Here is an 18,056-nt window from a genome sequence, read left to right on the forward strand (position 1 = left end):
AGGATTAACGTCATGCTCCATCGACTAATCGAGCTCGGCTCGATCTCCATCGACTAATCGAGCTCGGCTCGATCTCCATCGACTAATCGAGCTCGGCTCGATCTCCATCGACTAATCGAGCTCGGCTCGATCGCCAACAGACAAGGCCAAAGAAGGCCGCTGAGTCGACCTGAAGCACTTAAACTCCAACTGCATAAGAGGTACACTCTATTTAGCACGCACATCTCCATAGATATTTGGCTATATTATAGGATGATCGACGACTGGACTACTTCCTTCGCCCGAGCCAAAAAGCAGCTCGAACTCGGAAGTCGGGGGTAGTGTTGGGGGAAAAAATGGACCACCCCACAAATACAATTAAAGCACCCAAATCCGACAGTGAGCCGAGCTCATAGGCCGAGCCGAGCTCAGAAGGCCGCCGAGCATAGAAGCTGCCGAGCTCATCCAGGCCGCCGAGCACAGAAGGCTGCCGAGCTTAGAAGACAGGCCAGAAGGCCGAGCACAGAAGCTGCCGAGCTCATCCAGGCCGCCGAGCACAGAAGCTGCCGAGCTCATCCAGGCCGCCGAGCACAGAAGGCTGCCGAGCTCATCCAGGCCGCCGAGCTCAGAAGGCTAAGGCCAGAAGGCCGAGCACAGAAGCTGCCGAGCCCATCTAGGCCGAGCTCATCCAGGCCGAGCTCATCCTGGCCGCCGAGCACAGAAGGCTGCCGAGCTCATCCAGGCCGCCGAGCTCAGAAGGCTAAGGCCAGAAGGCCGAGCACAGAAGCCGTCGAGCCCATCCAGGCCGAGCTCATAGGCCGAGCCGAGCTCAGAAGGCTGCCGAGCTCATAGGCCGAGCCGAGTTCAGAAGGTCTAGCACAGAAGGCCGAGACCAGAAGGCTACCGAGCTCAGAAGGCTGCCGAGCACAGAAGGCCGAGCACAGCAGGCCGAGCACAGAAGGCCGAGCACAGCAGGCCGAGCTCAGAAGGCTGCCGAGCTCATAGGCCGAGCCGAGTTCAGAAGGCCGAGCACAGCAGGCTGAGCACAGAAGGCCGAGACCAGAAGGCCGAGCTCAGAAGGCTGCCGAGCTCAGAAGGCAGCCGAGCACAGAAGGCTAAGGCCAGAAGGCCGAGCACAGAAGCTGCCGAGCTCATCCAGGCCGCCGAGCACAGAAGGCTGCCGAGCTCATCCAGGCCGCTGAGCTCAGAAAGCTAAGGCCAGAAGGCCGAGCACAGAAGCTGTCGAGTCCATCCAGGCCGAGCTCAGAAGGCTGCCGAGCCGAGCTCAGAAGGCTGCCGAGCTCATCCAGGCTGCCGAGCTCAGAAGACTAAGGCCAGAAGGCCGAGCACAGAAGCTGCCGAGCTCATCCAGGCCGCCGAGCACAGAAGGCTGCCGAGCACAGAAGGCTAATCATAGAAGGCCGAGCTGACCTCAAAAGGCCGACCTCGTCTATATGCTGCGGCCATGCCCTGTAGCAGCCTCACTACACCATGCTTTACTTGTCGGCCACGCCACGACATTTTGATCAGGAACCATACCCTGCTACGACTGTCAACGCCCCACCATTCCCAAGAATGTACTGCACTGCGCGCTACAAGCAAGCTCTGGCTACGCGCCATCTCCTTCCATGATGGGAACGGGCCATCCACGGCAACTCATTACTTCCACACGCCCACGTCCAATCGTGACGGTAACCTATTAATTCGCCCAGTCACATCACAGGTAACCCTACCACTCTTCCTATAAAAAGAGAGGCTTCTTCCTCCCAAAAGGGAATTTTTCGGACTTCTACATACAGTCCCTCTCCTTCTCCAAAATTAAGCCTCCCTCTGACTTAAGCATCGGAGGGCCAGCGCCGGAAAAGCCCGACCACCGGCTTCTTGCAGGTCCCCCGGAGGACGCCGCTCGCCGACGGATTGCCGTCCGCCAGTGTTCGCCGGAGCTCCTCCTCCTCGGTTCGCGGCCGCCCCCGGGTCCAATTTCCAGCAACATACATTATGAATGTTGAATTGGAATGATTTTAGAAGCCTTTTGAAGTATTAATTCTTGAGTAAGCCTTTTGAATTATGACTATACAATGTCTTATTCTAGTCCTATACAGGCTTTGGAGGTGGATGACTTAAAGCTGGGAGATATTGGTCCAAAATTTGAGCACCATGAGATGTTCCCCTCTCGTATTGATACAAGTTGCTAAAATATTTTCTTCGATATTCATATTCTTTTTCTACATTGGACATTACTATGACTATTGAAGTCCTGTAAATAGTTTTGGATGTGTTCTTAGTGTGAAATCATAAGCTACTTGTTTTGTTTCTTGGAGCAGTCTTGGTTTAACTTTTTCCTTAAAAAAAAAATTCTTCGCACATAGTTCATAATGAAATTAGAAAAGTTGACAACTTGGTGTGCCATACCGACATGTACCGACTATACCACACCGTGCTGGTAAAGTACCGGTATGATACTGACTTTCGGTTCAGTATATGAGTTGAACTGGTCCATACCATTCCGAACCAAGTGGAATCACTCTGTACCTCGTATCGGTAAAATACCGGTATGCTACCGAATTGGTAAAGTACTGGTTACAGGTCGGTAAAGTACTGGTACTGTATGGGTATGCATCCATCATAATATGCGGTGTCTGATATTGCATTTAATTTTATTTCCATTTTAATGCTTCAATGCTTTTGCATATCCTTTATTTTCTATAATGAGATTCTTTATGTGAGCAATGTTAACTGATCAGTGTAAGTAGGCATATTATAGTTCTCCGTCACATGCTTGACTGCATGCCTATCTGCAGCTGTTGTGGTTTGCTTTCATCCATAAAGGCTATGGTGGTGCTGTTCACCTTTGCACACACTAAAGAGCAGTAGCATATAGAATCCCTTTTTTGGTTTCCTTGATTGAATTCTTTGATCATCTATTTTGCAGAATTTGTGCAAGTCTTCTCTCGTTCACACCTAAAAATGCGTGTATGGGAACATGGTGCAGGTATTTCTCAGAGCTATTGTTTTCTATGTTCACGTGTCTCTGTGTGTGTGAGGGTGATTATGGTCTTTTATTTGGTTATACTTCCTGAAGAGCAGAAATATTGTAAACCTTCTTGCATCTTGTCAGTTATGTTATTCAGCATAGGATTGCCTCCCTTTTCGGTTTCTAATATAATAGAAACAGTATTTCATCCCAGCTCAGTTGTATGCCGTATTCTTTTGTATGTGGTTGAGTCAGGTAAATGGAGTTGCTTACAAATCATGCTTCTTAGTATCCTGATTGTGGTCACAGTCTTAAAATCTGCATTACTCCCTTTTGTCATCATGTGATTGTGTTATGAACCAATTGGATGGTTAAATTATTTTTGAATGGCAGGAGCAACTCTAGCCTGTGGGACCGGAGCTTGTGCAGTTGTTGTCGCGGCAGTTCTAGAGGGCCACACTGAAAGGGTATGTTCATATTACTCTGTGATCTTTACGTTGTTGCATTCATCTTATTCTATCTCGCATGTGCTTTTCCCATTCTCATTTATAACTCTATACTTTTGGTGAATGTTCTTTTGAACCAGACATGCATTGTTGATTTGCCTGGTGGGCCACTGGAGATTGAGTGGAGGGAGGAAGACAACCATGTTTACATAGGCCCTGCAGACACAGTGTTTTATGGATCTGTCCCCCTTTAGCTCAGCAATTTGGATTAGTTTCTAAGACCTTTGCTTCAAGAAGAGATGATAATGAGTCCAATTGAAAGGTATCTGAAGTATTATCTGCAACATGCATATTAATGTCTCTAAACTGTCAGAAATTTTGTTACTTGTAATTTGCATGATGGCATGTTCTGTCTGGAGCTATAATCAGTTTGTCATAGCTAGTTTATGGAATTCAAGGTCTGCACCTTCTCGCAGCTGATGTTGCTGTCTGATATGCTATTGCCGACATGAGAACATGGAGACATCAATTAATCCCTTGAAATTTGATATGCTATTTTCTGTAAATGATATGGCTGACTATGCATAGAAAAAGTAACCATACATGTTTGATTGCATGAAAATACTTTGATAGTTTAGATTGTCAGAGTTCCTTTTTGTTTTCTTTGAGTAAAACAGAGTTTGTAAAAGTCTAATAAAGTTATAACCCTTGATGTGGTTAAAAATTTAGCATATATAACAATTATTCTATTTATTTGATCATTTTGTTATCTATTGGATTATCCCAGATCCTTCATTAGAAAACTTTTTTTTGCAACCAGCACTTATAGTTCTACTTCTTCAACTTATGCAAGTTGTCATCATGACTTGGAGTCAAATATTTCCTCTCCATTAGCTTGAGGACCACAATTAAAAATGCAATACTTTTGATTCCTTGGACAAAAGCCAGGTCACAACTTGATTTAATCCTAGAATACATAGATACTGGGAGTCAGTAGATATTGGGGTTAATCAAATTTCTGTTGATTACTTCAACTTCATAATGACTAAAATGCGAGCAATACCAAGATGCTAGGCATTTCTTATGTGAGCTGGTGCCAACTAATTTAATCATTAAATGCTAAAAGTTGTGTGACCTGGTTCATTTGATCGAACACTGTCATATGATAAATATTTAAGGATTGAAGAGCAACGAGAAGAGGGATGGAGAATGGATAGGTGTGAGGAGAAAGAAGCAACAAACTTCTACTGTGTCTCCTAAGAAAGCCTATAATCAACCAATGTGACTCTCATTCCTCATCTTCTTGGGGCCAAGCTTCTGATTAGAATCTGTTGAGGATTCTTTGCAATATACAAGAAAAAATGATTCATTAGAAATATTTTGCTTACATACAATACAAGAGAAGGTTTCAGAAAAATAAAAAAGAAAGCACCTCCAGCCCCCTTCTTCTTCCTTTCCAATCTTTTTGAACTTATTTCTTTAGATTTGACTTTCGATGTTTATTACTCTTGTGCTGGTGCATCTTTACAAGATTATTGAGTTGAACTCAAGTCACGGAGAATTCTCAAAGAGGCTCCCTCAATATAAACTAGTATGCTGGAAAGTGTAAATGTGCCTAATGTAGGATTTTCTGTAGCACCAACTTGGTAAATCCAAGATAGTTTTGGCGGAAGAAATATGAAGTTGTAATTGGGCACATAGCTTCACAATATATAATGCGAAGCAACCTTTGTCACAATTCTATATACTACTATGTTACGTTTTCTTTTTTCTTTTTTTCAGAAGAATTTATATATACTATCTTTGTCGGTAGTCTTTTTGAAACCTATTTTTCCTTCTCGATAGACCTTTGCATGGTTTAGCCAGGCCTAGCCTTAATTTTGAGAGTTAATTCATAAGCCCGAACCCAGCTTGACTGGCGCTCGAGCCTATAGGCTTCAACTTGAGCCCGGCCCAAGACCGACCTATCTCGACCCAACATACCGAGGGCACTATTCACACCATTATTGAAAGGTGAGGAGGAAATGGTGAGGGTGAGGGGAGGGACGAGGATCAAAGCAGAGGGGAGATGGTGACTGTGGAGAGGGCAAGATTGCGAGAGAGGAGGGAGAGTTCCAAGACGAGGAGGAAGAGGAGGCGGGGTATAGGAGGAGGAGGTGGCGGGCGTTGGCCTACTTGAACAGTGTCACGGTAGCCAAGTTGAGGGTAGGGGATCTGGATGTAGGGTTAATGGAGAACGAGAGGAAAGAAGTTTCAAAAAAAAGAGAGAATGGGACTCTGGGGAGGGGGCGAGAGAGAGAGAGAGAGGAGGGGGCAGATGGAGGTTGTCTAGTGGGGGTGGGGTGGAGAAGATGGGGGCGGTACGAGAAGGGAGGGACATATTCTAGGGTCTCTCCCATCTCCTCTCCTTTCTTTCCTTTCTTTTTCTTTTTTTTTTTAAATTTTTGATTCTTTAGAAGATATGTGATATTATTTTAAATATAACTTATATATATATATATATATATATATATATATATATATATATATATATATATATGTAATTGCAATTCAAGGATGCATAAGTTCTCGCTCACAATCCATATAACAAGCTACACCAAGTAAGGAGTGTAGAACAATTACCTTATGAGGTATAACCACTTATCGACAGATGTCGCTTTCCAGGGGAAATGCAAAAATTTAGTTGTATAGGTTGGGCTGATTTTGTTAGCACTTGATAAGATACAAAAGACTCTCTTAACATTTTCTAGTATGTTTTGGTTGTTAGTAGATTCTCAAGTCAGGTCAAGGCAAACAACACACTAAAGGTTTTTAGGACTTTTGGGTTCATTACCATCCTCAGTGGCAAATCTTCCTTCAACAAGATTGTTTTTATTTTTTTTTTTAGTGTTTTAGAAAAGTGACTGTAATATGCAAGGTATTGCATAATACATATCTAGTATGCAGGCTACATATATAACCGCATATAATTAAGGTTGGTATTTTTAACTATATAAATTTTTTAAAATATATGAACTAAAATAAAAAAATAATAATAATGATAGTAATTTTAGATAGATAATATCAATATTTGTGCTTATTATTTAATTGGTGCTTATTACTTAATATATAATATTACTAGCAATAATTATAACATAATTAAAACTCACATCTAAATTAAGCATCAGTTTGAACCTGCTCTATCTGCATATATCCACATAAGAGGGGCAATTTATCCATATGTTTGCCCCCCTAATCAATAGTAGCAATTTATGAATTGACTGCAACCAACTCGAGTTAAACATGTTTAGCTTTGGCATAAATGGGTTCGGACCATAAGCATGTCTATTCGGTGTGACTCATTTATTAAATGTTCGGGTTTAGGCTTAAGAGTCTTAACCTATTTGACTCATTTGTTAGTTGGATGAAGTTGACATGGTTATGATTTGATTCATTTATGACTGTTTGTAAACCTAATTCAAGCTGTTTATTGGACAGGTTATATGAGTCGAGCTAGGTTACCTGTTTAATAAATAATTGAATTTGATTTTAAAATTTTAACATGTTTAATAAGCCGGCTGAGATCTGGTTGATAAGAGTTTTGATGCAACTTGGATTCTGCATGCCCATAGCCGAACCGGTTAGACCTTTAACACCCCTACCCATGATGGAAGTGGGCCACATATAAGATGGCAAAATGCTAATTGGACGCCTGTTTAGTCCATATGCGGTACGGTTGCATATAATAAGTGCATATAGGCAAGGCAGTGCAAGAGACCACATCCATATATACAACTAGGAATGTCAAATGAGCAACTTTTTCATGATCTAGCTCATGTTCGGCTCCTTTGGATAGTAAATGAACTGAGCTAGATCTAGGCTTAGCTCATTTGAACTTGCTTCAATTTGGCCCCAAATATAAATTTATATAATATATATATAACATTTTGGCTAGCTTAATTTAATAATATATACACACACACACACACACACACTTTTTTTTGCATATTTACTATAAACTAACATAGGTTGTACAAAAGATGTATTTCAATTATAATATTAAAATTTAATTAAGATTATAGAGATTAAATTACATAGACTAAACAAAAAATTATGTAAATAAAGATCTTGAAATATCTTTAACCCTCATTGATTTTTTAAAGCAAGCTGTTTGCAAGTAGCTTGTGTTGGGCTTGAAACTAAATAAGTTGGTTTAAGCTTGGCTCGATCATAAAATGAGTTGAGCTTGAGCTAGGCTAGCTCATTCTATGTTCAGCTTGTTTGATCCCCTATATAACTACCTCATGCATCACATTTTAAAACACTACTTTTTTTAATATATATTCCATAATCATGGTTTGAAGATGGAAGAAGAGGGGGAACAAACTAGAATGAAAGTTGTTTAATGAATATATATAATGATGACATGCGCTATGATACAATTAATAGATTGATTGTTTTGACATCACAAAGAGATGGGAATAGCAAAAGCAATGCATAGAATTAGCATCTATAATAAAGTCATAATGAGAAGGCTTTTATCAAGGGTCATATTTGGGAAAGAAGAAAAAATTGTATGAGAGAGCTTCAAGTCTCTCTCTCCCCCCCCCTCCCCCCTCCCAGCTTCCCCCCTCAAATATATAGGTTTTCTTATCAGTATCAATCTTTTAAATAACTCAACCAATTTAGCCGTATTTGGTCAAACCAGTTACAGGGGCATTCTACTTTAATGTTTATTTTGTTTCTTAGAACTTGCTTGGATAGTATCATTGCTTGCCACTTATTCAGGGGGAACGATCTGATTCCAGATCTTAAGCAAGAAGATGTTATGTCATCTCTTTTTATTATATGGAGGATTTGAGTATTTTTGTTTGTTGATCCAAAGAAAAGGCAAGAGTGCAAAGAAAAATAGATTTGGAAATTAAGAATGTGACACCATTGAGTTAACGTTTATCAGGGTAGTAATTTGTTACATTTTCAGGGTGATGAGGAACTCAGGTACTGAGGGGTTTTGGGGCATTGCGAGTGACACTCTCTGAATCAGTAAATCTGCTTCGAGGTAAGGGAAATGACAGATAAAGTTTTGAGGGATGGTATTTAGTGCAGAGAAGTGACATCCTATAGTAGTACTCAAAATAGTCTGTGGGATGAAAAAATAGAGATGGGGTTGAGTTTGTTCCATGTGGAGAAATCTTCATATTTAAAGGACTGGTATAATGTCTTGGTTTAAATCTTACTATTCTATATAAGACTCGGGAGGGGGAGTCTCCGTTTTGAGTAGATGCTGTAATTGGTTTATTACTTGTTCAAGTGAGAGACCTGTCATGCTTAATATGCACAGGCACGAAGGAGTCATCGTTACCATCTTCACCTTGCAGTTGGTTGACACATCTAGATGATTATTAGGATTAGTGTTCATAAGAAGGAGAAAAAAAAGAATCACAGGGTCCACATAGTCGCTGGCCATTGTGTGATTCGTTCTCGCCAGCTCGTCCCTGAATTGGAGAGGATCCTAATCTTGTGAGGACCGATATAGGCATGTATTTAGTCCCACATCGGTTATTCACCGAGAAAATCTTGAGTACTTATAATTACGGAATTTCCAAAAATATCTTATGGCTAGCCATTTTGGGTGAGGTCCTGATTTGTGATAAATGGTATCAGAACGAACTCAGCCTATAGCCTATGTGGATTAGGGGACACTACAACACGAATTCATGAAGGCTGACCATGGGTCGATCGTGGTACTTGTGATTAGATTTGAATGAATTTGAACCCTTAGCCTGACGAGAATGTCAGGACTTGAACGGAGAAAGTTTGTGAGGACTGGTGCGGACGTGTGTTTAGTCCCATATCGATTATTCACCGAAGACACTTTGGGTACCTATACAAGACTAAAGAATCCAAAAAAATACCTTCCAGTTAGCCTTTTTGAGTAAGATCCTCGGTTGTAACAAACCCAACTTTTATTTTTTTTATTTTAATATGGTGAAGTATAAGGTGGTATGCACAATTGGGTGCGCATATGCTTACAAGATGTGCACACATCATGTTATATATATATATATATATATATATATATTGGGTATCTCCGGGCACACGCATGGCATATACAATGAAAGTATGAATGCGTGGGACCTGCATGAATTTTCTGTCACCCACTTGTTCCCATATAATAACAAGGGCAATCTGGCGTTGATGCCATTAAGATGAGTGGATCCACTTTTTCCCACTTCATTATATCTATTTGCAAAAAAAAAAGGAGGAAAGAAAGGAGGGAATCTAGAATCCTCTATTTGATGGGCATAAATTTGGATTTTCTTTATAAGGTTGCAGTATATTCACCATTTCTCATCAGTTATGGAGGATTTGACAGTAGTCTATATGTGCTCCTTTTTGATTGAACAAAGCAGTAGTCTTCTGACATTTACTCCATTGCTTATCAAATGTTTTCATACCTAAGAGCCAACCGGAGGGAACAAAAGTAAAAGCTGCAGTTCAAATAAAATATTCTGGTTAAAATTCAAAGTATTGCCTGTTCAACCAAAATTCTGCATTCAGTATACCGTGCCTGACACCTGATTCTAATGGGCTATTTGGATTTGCCCATCATCGTGTCCAGAAGTGGCCCAATATATTTGGAGGCCTAAGGCTGTTTTATCTTTGAGACCTTCCTTGCAGTAGGCTGGTCTAAGGTAAACTCACAGGAGGGTTTTTTTTCTTCCATTTTGCCTTAAAGGCTTTTCTGTAGTGGGTCTTCTTTGGGCCGGAGCCTTAGGCGACCGCCTCAATCGCTTAAAGGTTGGGCCGGCCCTGATCGTATCCTCAAGTTCAAATTCACACAGCCAAAGCTTTCCAAACATCTCAGGCATGTGATTGACTTGTTGGCAGACACTATACTCGGCGCCAAAAATTGTGGTCATGTCAGAACAGCAATCTTTACTCCTCTTTTCGTGCAAATTGTTGTCCTTAGGATTATGTTGCACGATGTAATTGTCTAATTCATGTTTCGAATGCCAACTTTCGAGCACTCTATTCTATTTCTCTCATTGCTCTCCACTTTGTAGGCCCTGCTCTGTAATTGCGGGCTGCAGGATGGTCTCCTCCTTTTTATGGAAAAGAACTCAGATTGAGCGGGCACCAGGACCACCTCGTTCACTTACCTGTTATAGCATTTATTAGTATCATCTAAAGGGCAATGACAGGATGACTACTACATTCAGCTGCATTTTCTGAGGATTTTGGTCGGTATGTTTATTGCATCTGTTAGGGATAAATTCGAAAGACAGGCTTATCAGGTTGTTTAGCAAGATTCTGCAGCCATATGACCTGGAATGAAGGAGCTCGGTTGCACAGGAAGTATAGATACTGATCGATTGTTTAACGTGAGAAATGCCACCAGGAAACCCAACTGCAGTCGCTATCAGGCTTCTCAGCAAACAGGTTCTTCAAGGGGTTGATTAATTCCAGATAGGGCTTGGGGCCATGGTTAAATGGAAGAAAAGAAAATCTTAAAACTATTCAGTAAGTTAGATACCGTAACTAATGTTCTTGAACATTATCTTTCTCCTTTATTGGTTTGCTTACCATGTAATAAATTACATCAACTGTTGGAATACATTAAGGAACCAAGTCCTTCATGTGGCTATTAAATGGAGAGACAGTTGTGGTTTAAGTTCGAATTAGTGTTCTGGTTAGACGGATTAGATCAGTAGATGGCAGATGCAGAGAGTTTCATCTAATGCAGCATGTGAATCCTACGCACGGATCTTCTGTTTGGGCATCATGAGTGTATGAATATGGAAGTTATTGGTACAATGTCCAATAGAAGGCATGTCTTCTGTACATAAATACACAGGAAGTTGCATGAATTAGGGTTGTCATTGGAGATCGCCTAGAAGCAAAGAGCTTTGAAAAAGAACAAAATTTCATCGTTTTAATTTGCTTGTTTATGAGTTATCTCTGATAGTTACTATTAACCCCTTGCGAAATCAAATACCCTACTCTGCAAGTGCAGTCTTAGTAGCGATTATGCGTATAGTTTGTCAGCCTGAGTTACAACTGTTAATACCTAAAGTCTTTTAGATAAACTGCTACGGAAGAACCTAGTGAAATCTACTAACACTTAAAGCTGCATTAGATAACTTAGCAAGTCAAAGATGGAAAATGACCATATATTCTGCAGGATCCACGTAAAATAAATTTCCTGCTTTATTAACTCCTTGTGATGGAGAATTGTTTTGCAGCTTGCTCATCTGTGTGGCCACCTTCATCCGTCATTATCAAATTGCAGATATCCCATTATTTTGATGCATGATGTTTTATTTGTTTCTTGTCGTGCTTGTTTCCAACTCTCTTTAGCATGTTTCTTCTTGCCCCATTAACGCTTAAAAGCCGGAGCCATCATTCGCCGAGAAAGAGTCACTATAAAATAATATGGGCTGATGGGATACGAGTAGCTGAGCACTAACCAAATTATTTTAGTTAGGAGATAAGAAGGGTATCAGGTGCGAGATCATTCGCAAAAAGCCTTTAGAGCGTGGCACCTCCTTATCATCTTCCTTTTATCTGCCCTATCTTAGCAGCCACTAATTTCTCATTTCAGACTTGCAAGACGCGCAACTACCGGCCAAACTAATCTCCCAATCTAATCCTTCTCTATCGAATAAGGCTGGAAACATTTCCTGTCACTAGCTAGAAAAGTTGAAGAAAAAGAGGTCACCCACTACTTGTGCCGACCCTCGCCTCCTCCCCACTCCCAATGCTGGATGATTGGGAGGAAAAGAGAATGGAGCGAGGTGAGGGTCCATACATGCAAGCGACCTACGTCTGGAGGATTAACAGCCACATTAGTCGAGGTGAGAAGTCTTTAAATCATTCTTTGCAGCCATGGAGAACCTTGTTTCATCTTTACAGTGAACGTTTTATTTTTAAGCAGTGTGTGTCGTTTCATTGCAGCTTGTCTCTCTATCATGGATTGATTAATTAGACGGAATAGTTTTTGTAAACCAGCCCCTTTTTTTTCTTTTTCTTTTTTTTTTATGTGTGTGTATCTCTCTCTCTCTCTCCCATCTTTGCGTAGACATGCACAGCCCGTTGTATCGGAGTACAAGAATTCACGGAATAACCTTGGAGAGGAAGCATCAGAGTTCCACACAAGTTAACCGAAGTCCCTATGAACATATTCTCCATATATTTTAGAGCAAGGGATGAACCTTGTCATTGTAGGGGTTATGCATGGCTATCCAGTACTTGAGCCCAATTGTATCCTTTGCGCCAGACAAGGATTCATCCCCATTTTGCTTTGCAATCTATGTGGTGGATGAATGACAGCCGTTTGGAACATTTTGTGATCTGTGTAGTGGATAATCCAATGATAGATTGGCGTGAAAAAATGTGTATCCTTCTTTCGCACAAAGGATAAAACACAACTAAATAAGGACTTCACTGGACTTTATAGAAAGTAGATAGAACCAACTACCTTTGATGTATTATTAGGTCGTCTCTCCTGAATTTAAAGAAAAAAGAGAGAAAGAAAGAAAAGGGAACAAAGTTCTTTATTAAATATTATATAAAATTAGCACTAGTTTTCATTATTTTCAAAATGAAATATAAAATTTATAGTCCATAACAATAGTTTATTTAGTTTTGAATGATGGGTGTGATTTGGAAGGCTAGCTTAATCTTTCTTCACTCTATTACTTAAAAAAAAAGAAAAAAGAATGATGGGTATGATTTCCCCCTTTGTTCATGTCTTTGTGGATCTAGGCCCAAGATTTTGTCGAGTGTTTTAACAAATTAACATTAGTTTTACCAGTAGGACTATTGTAACAGTGTCTCGATATAGTTATGTACAAAAATCATGTGGTTGCTTGACTTGCTCTTTTATGTTTTAACCAACCATGCTCGAACTATATCTAGGAATGGCAAAAATTAACCCATCTGAAAAACTTGACCCAACCCTATCAATTCATGTCATGTTTTGTCATGAATTTTTCAGTTAGGGCCGGACATGAGTCAGATTTTTGACTCAGAATTTTAGATAGGTCAATTATAGATTAAAGTTTTGACTTTGGTTAGGTCATAAGGATGGAGTTCTATTTGGATCAAAATAATTTAGGTTGGTTTGATATTTTTTTTGATGATTAATCTTTTTTCTTGCTACTAGTTGTTTAAATCATTTTGAAAAAATTAGCCGGTAAGATTTATAAATAATGGATTTAACATGCTAGCTTAGATTTATTAGAATTGAGTCTTGAAAAATAGATTGGGTTAGGATTAACCGAGTGACCCGAAATGATATGTAGCTGGCCATGGTGCCAATCATGCTTATCTAGCCAAATGTGAAGAAATCCAAGCCAGACAGAGTTCGAGAGCCTCTGTACAAGCGTATGAGAGATCTTGATCCGAGATCAGATCATGTTGAGTATGGGTTAGGGTTTTGTATGTTGGTGTTCTTATTTGATCCAACAAACCTGACCCGTTGCCACCTGAAAATCGATCCTTCCGAACTCACTCAAGGTCTCAATAAATCTTGATCGTTTTTGTTTAAAGTATGCATTCTTATGTGCTCATATACACATGTAGAAAATGATTTAAATAATTTCTTCAGCAACTTGCTGTTCTGTTCAAATAAATACAACAAGAGTTCCTAATTCGTCATGAAGTTTTGGCTTTGAGCAAATGTTTTAAATTAATAGTAGGTTACTCCAATTTTCTCAAAGAAAAAACAAGTGACTCCAATAAAAGATGGCCTCTCAAGAACTTCCTCGGGCGACAAACCTCATAGCTGTAGAGACAACTGTTACACATTCCTTAGGAGGCAAATTAGTCTGGTTCGATCAAGTTCAGCACAGTAGAATATCTATCTTACAAACACGCAATGGGCCTTACGACTAAGCATACCTAAATTTTACATGAGAAATAGCTCCATCCTACCAGAGGTTCTACTTCCCAGCCATTTCACATCTACAAACAAAAGGCCAAGAGAGAACTAAGTATAATAGCGCCAGTTACAAAACTCTCAACTGTGATGGTAGTTAGGGACCAATAGGTCATGAACAGAAGGAAACATCTTGAACTCTTCCTCATCTATCTTCCAGAGTGATTCAGGGCTATATTCCCACATAGGGGAGGGCATCGGAGGCCAGGAAGTATCGCAGACTTCATTCTTACATCCCTCAAAGCTCAGCCCGCTGACTGCTTCAGAGGTTGCAATCTCATTCCAAATCTGATCCATGGAGTACCACCCCTTCGCACCTTCCTCCTCCACCACAAACCCTGTAGTTACGCAGCAGCAACCACTGGCGCTATTAAGCTCGTGCTGTTCCAACCCAGCCTCCTCCGCTGGGGGTTCGCTTCGAGAGGGCGAATTATAGGTCAGAGATGACGAAGATGATGACGGAGAGAGAGCGTTTCTCTTTCGCTCTTGGGCCTTCTTCCTCATATGAGTCCTCCAGTAGTTCTTGATCTCATTATCGGTGCGCCCCGGGAGCTTTCGAGCTATGCGAGACCACCTATACAATAAGCATTGCTCGTCAAAGTCGTTCCTTATGCGGCAAGCCTATAAATGCATGCCACTAGATGAAAGAAAAAGTTGTGGATGTGCACCACAAGAATCATCATCTAGGCGAGTTCATAAGAGATATAATTTTACTAATGGAACAGTAATAGATGAGGAGCTAATCAAAAGGAGTTGTTGTTGTTGGGGAGTGTGAGATGAAGCATGGAGATAGATATCGAACCTATTTCCCCAGCGCGAATGGAGCTCGAGGATGAGGCGCTCTTCCTGATGCGTCATGCGGCCGCGCTTGAGACCGGGGTGCAGGTAATTAACCCAGCGTAACCTGCAACTCTTGCCTGTTCTGTTGAGACCTACATACAACATTAAACCAGGCCGGGTTAAACGGTAGCGTCCTCCACCCCTCCTCACCGCCAAAGTAAGCCTACTTGTAGCCCCCCCCCCCTCAAACCTGAGACTTTGGCTATGAAATCCCAACGACGTTCCCCGAGTAAGCCCACAAAGCATACCAGTTGCAGGTCCTCCTTCTCCGTCCACGGGCCCTTTCGGGTCTCTTCTTTCACCGTCACCATCGTCGTCGTCTCTCCTCCTCCTCCTCCTCCTCCTCCTCTCTCTGCACGGCCTTCAGAACTCCCTTTCCACCTCCACTTGGAAAGCAGCAGCCACTGCTTTGTCCTTAGACCACAGAACCTGCTCGCCTTTGCGTCCTCTCGTGATCTTTTTATAGGGAGTGACCTCCAGGGTCACGTGATTTCACATGTTGGCTTGCTCCCTCTTTGTTTTCTTTACTTTTGGTGGGGGCTGAGTCACCAGCTCAGAAGCATGTGCAGTCCACGTGATGTGACATTGGCCTTCTTCTTTTTTTTTTTTTTTTCAGAGCTCTGGTTTGATTAGCATTTAGACAGTGTACTTAGCACTTAGCTATAGTACCACCTGGTGTGTAGGCATAACGACCTTAAAAATAAGGTGCCTTTCATTCATTAGATCCTGATTGAGTGCTTCTGACTTCTGCGTCCTGTGTACATCCTAAATGATGGAAGGACATGAATGTGTAATTAAATATCTAAATAATAACATGTCTTTGTTTCTTGTAATGGTATACTGCATGCTATAAAGATGTTATTGTATTATTCGAGATTTCTGTGGTTAATTCACTGAAATGTAAGGTGATAACCCACTGTTAATTTTCTCAAAAAACAGAACAAAAGTGAAAAAAGAAAGAAAGAAAAATTATGGTTAAGCAGAGATTCGACGGTGAGTGAATCAATCCAAAGATAGATGGCTCTTAAGGATTGATGGGAGAAGAAATTTCCATATAAAAATACAAGCCAGAGCCCTAAGATCCACTCTTCTTTGTTCTGGTTAATGCCTCAAGACTAAGCATAGACTAAAACTCATGGTCTCTCAAGTTTTTTTTTTTTTTTTTTTTTTTTTTTTTTTTTTGCGGCTAAGATGGACAATTCGTACAATTCAAGTTCGAAATAATCAAAAAAAATCAAAAAATAACATATTCCAGAATGCCTCTAAGGCAAGCGTCCAAAATATAATCAGAGCGATGACCTACAAAAGAGGCCATTCTGTTCGCAGCTCCATTTGCCTTGTGATAGATGTGCCTCACAATAAAGATTGAACTCTCTCTTATTCTTAGACAATCACTATAGCAGAGTCGTCCTCAACTAAGAAGATACATTTCTCCACCTTGAAGCCATTCTATTGCATTAGTTTTGCCGTTAGTGACAGACTACCACTTTGGTGTAGTTCAGCGAATAGAGGGGTTAGTGTAGTAGGATCACGGTTTGGTAAGACTTTGGCGGTGATCTGGTCAGTAGTTTGCGGGGTTTATTACTTCGCATTCCTTTTTTCTTTTTCAAAAGTTCACCGTAAGTTACAAGCAGTTCCTACCTAGGGATTAATCCTTGTCTCATTTTTGCTGAATGATATCCCCAACCAAATACATGAAGGGCTCAAATAACACTAGGTTACCTGAGTACAAATCTCTTCCTTTAAGAAAATAATACATGATTGCTCAAATCTCATTTTTGGGCAATCACCGTAGCAGAGTCGCTTTCAACTAAAAAGATACATTTCTCCACCTTAAAGCCATACTATTGCATTAGGTTTGCTGTTAGTGAGACTACCACTTCGGAGCAGTTCAGCGAATAGAGAGGTTAGTGTAGTAGTATCATGGTTTTGGTAGGACTTTGGCGGTGATGTGATTTGTAGTTTGCGAGGTTTATTACTTCACATTCCTTTTTTTCTTTTTTAAAAGTCCACCGTAAGTTACAAGCAGTTCCTACCTAGGGATTAATCCTTGTCTCATTTTTGCTGAATGATATGCCCAACCAAATACATCAAGGGTTCAAATAACACTAGGTTACCTGAGTACAAATCTCTTTCTTTAAGAACAAAATATATATATGAATTTTCATCCAGATACATTGTTTTCAGTACTTTTTATCTTTTTTTCTTTTTTTAACCTTTATAGGTCAGCAGCACTGTCATCAATGGCATTAGGTTAAAATAAAATCAACTTGGTTTCTTTCCCCAACCATGTGGATAGATAGTTCTCCTACCCAATTGGTCTGATTAATTATAATGCAGCTATCATTTTGCCACAACATGATTATGCTTGCCGTCAAATACTAGATTAATATGAGAAGGTGGTTAAGGAGCACCATTTTACATGCAAGTGGCACAATTTAAACCAAAAAAAGGCTTGGCACCTTCCAAACAAGTCTTCACTGAAGCTTCTCGGAGGACATGGTAGTGCTTGACCCAGGAGGAAGCTACCCATTAGAGGAAAAAGATGCAACGTCTATTCATGGCAGAATATGTTACTGAATTGAAAAAGAAGTCTGGTCTTAGATGACCAGTCTCTCCTTGGACTGTTCCTTTCACCTTTGAGGCTGTGAAAAGCAAATGACTTTATACATCCACGATCAGTATGGGGACACACAAGAAATATGTTCTCGCAGTGCTTTGTTGGTCTAATACCATCATGCATGTAGACATTCACCACTCATGATTCTATCTTATGTTATATTAATTACTAAAATAGGTAAATATTGTCGCCCACCATGCACCGATGGAACATCATGCTTCTATGTAAGATCTCCCATACCTAATTCTGAACATAAATATATTTTGGAGATGATAT

At 40.6% G+C, this 18,056-nt stretch overlaps 1 protein-coding gene and 1 long non-coding RNA gene across 4 annotated transcripts; one reads left to right on the forward strand and one right to left on the reverse strand.

Annotated features, from left to right (window-relative positions):
• The first annotated feature begins 1,975 nt into the window (after positions 1 to 1,975).
• LOC103705997 lies at positions 1,976 to 11,053 on the forward strand. Of its 2 annotated transcripts, XR_005511237.1 has the most exons (4): positions 1,976 to 2,971; positions 3,347 to 3,420; positions 3,540 to 3,721; positions 10,446 to 11,053. It is a non-coding gene; the product is annotated as an uncharacterized LOC103705997 (long non-coding RNA). The 2 variants fall into 2 exon arrangements; XR_005511236.1 differs by lacking the exon at positions 10,446 to 11,053 and having other exon boundaries at positions 3,540 to 3,966.
• Positions 11,054 to 14,135: 3,082 nt separating this feature from the next.
• On the reverse strand, positions 14,136 to 15,579 carry LOC103705940 (myb-related protein MYBAS2). 2 transcript variants are annotated; one of them, XM_008789856.4, is made up of 3 exons: positions 15,351 to 15,579; positions 15,123 to 15,252; positions 14,136 to 14,894 (listed from the first exon to the last, which is right to left on the reverse strand). In XM_008789856.4, exons 1-3 carry the CDS (start codon positions 15,469 to 15,471, stop codon positions 14,402 to 14,404), a joined length of 744 nt encoding a protein of 247 aa, XP_008788078.1. In that variant the 5' UTR covers positions 15,472 to 15,579; the 3' UTR covers positions 14,136 to 14,401. The 2 variants fall into 2 exon arrangements, with proteins under 2 accessions (XP_008788078.1, XP_026660015.1); XM_026804214.2 differs by having other exon boundaries at positions 15,409 to 15,514.
• Between the last annotated feature and the right edge of the window lie 2,477 nt (positions 15,580 to 18,056).

This window comes from Phoenix dactylifera, chromosome 3 (genome assembly GCF_009389715.1).
Source record: "Phoenix dactylifera cultivar Barhee BC4 chromosome 3, palm_55x_up_171113_PBpolish2nd_filt_p, whole genome shotgun sequence".
NCBI classification, from domain to species: domain Eukaryota; kingdom Viridiplantae; phylum Streptophyta; class Magnoliopsida; order Arecales; family Arecaceae; genus Phoenix; species Phoenix dactylifera.

Coding starts and splice junctions, on each gene's coding strand:
- LOC103705940 (XM_008789856.4), bottom strand. CDS start 15,471: ATGGTGACGGTGAAAGAAGAGACCCGAAAGGGCCCGTGGACGGAGAAG. Junction 15,253..15,350: donor TTTCATAGCCAAAGTCTCAG/GTTTGAGGGGGG, acceptor TGTTGTATGTAG/GTCTCAACAGAACAGGCAAG. Junction 14,895..15,122: donor CATTCGCGCTGGGGAAATAG/GTTCGATATCTA, acceptor CTTATTGTATAG/GTGGTCTCGCATAGCTCGAA.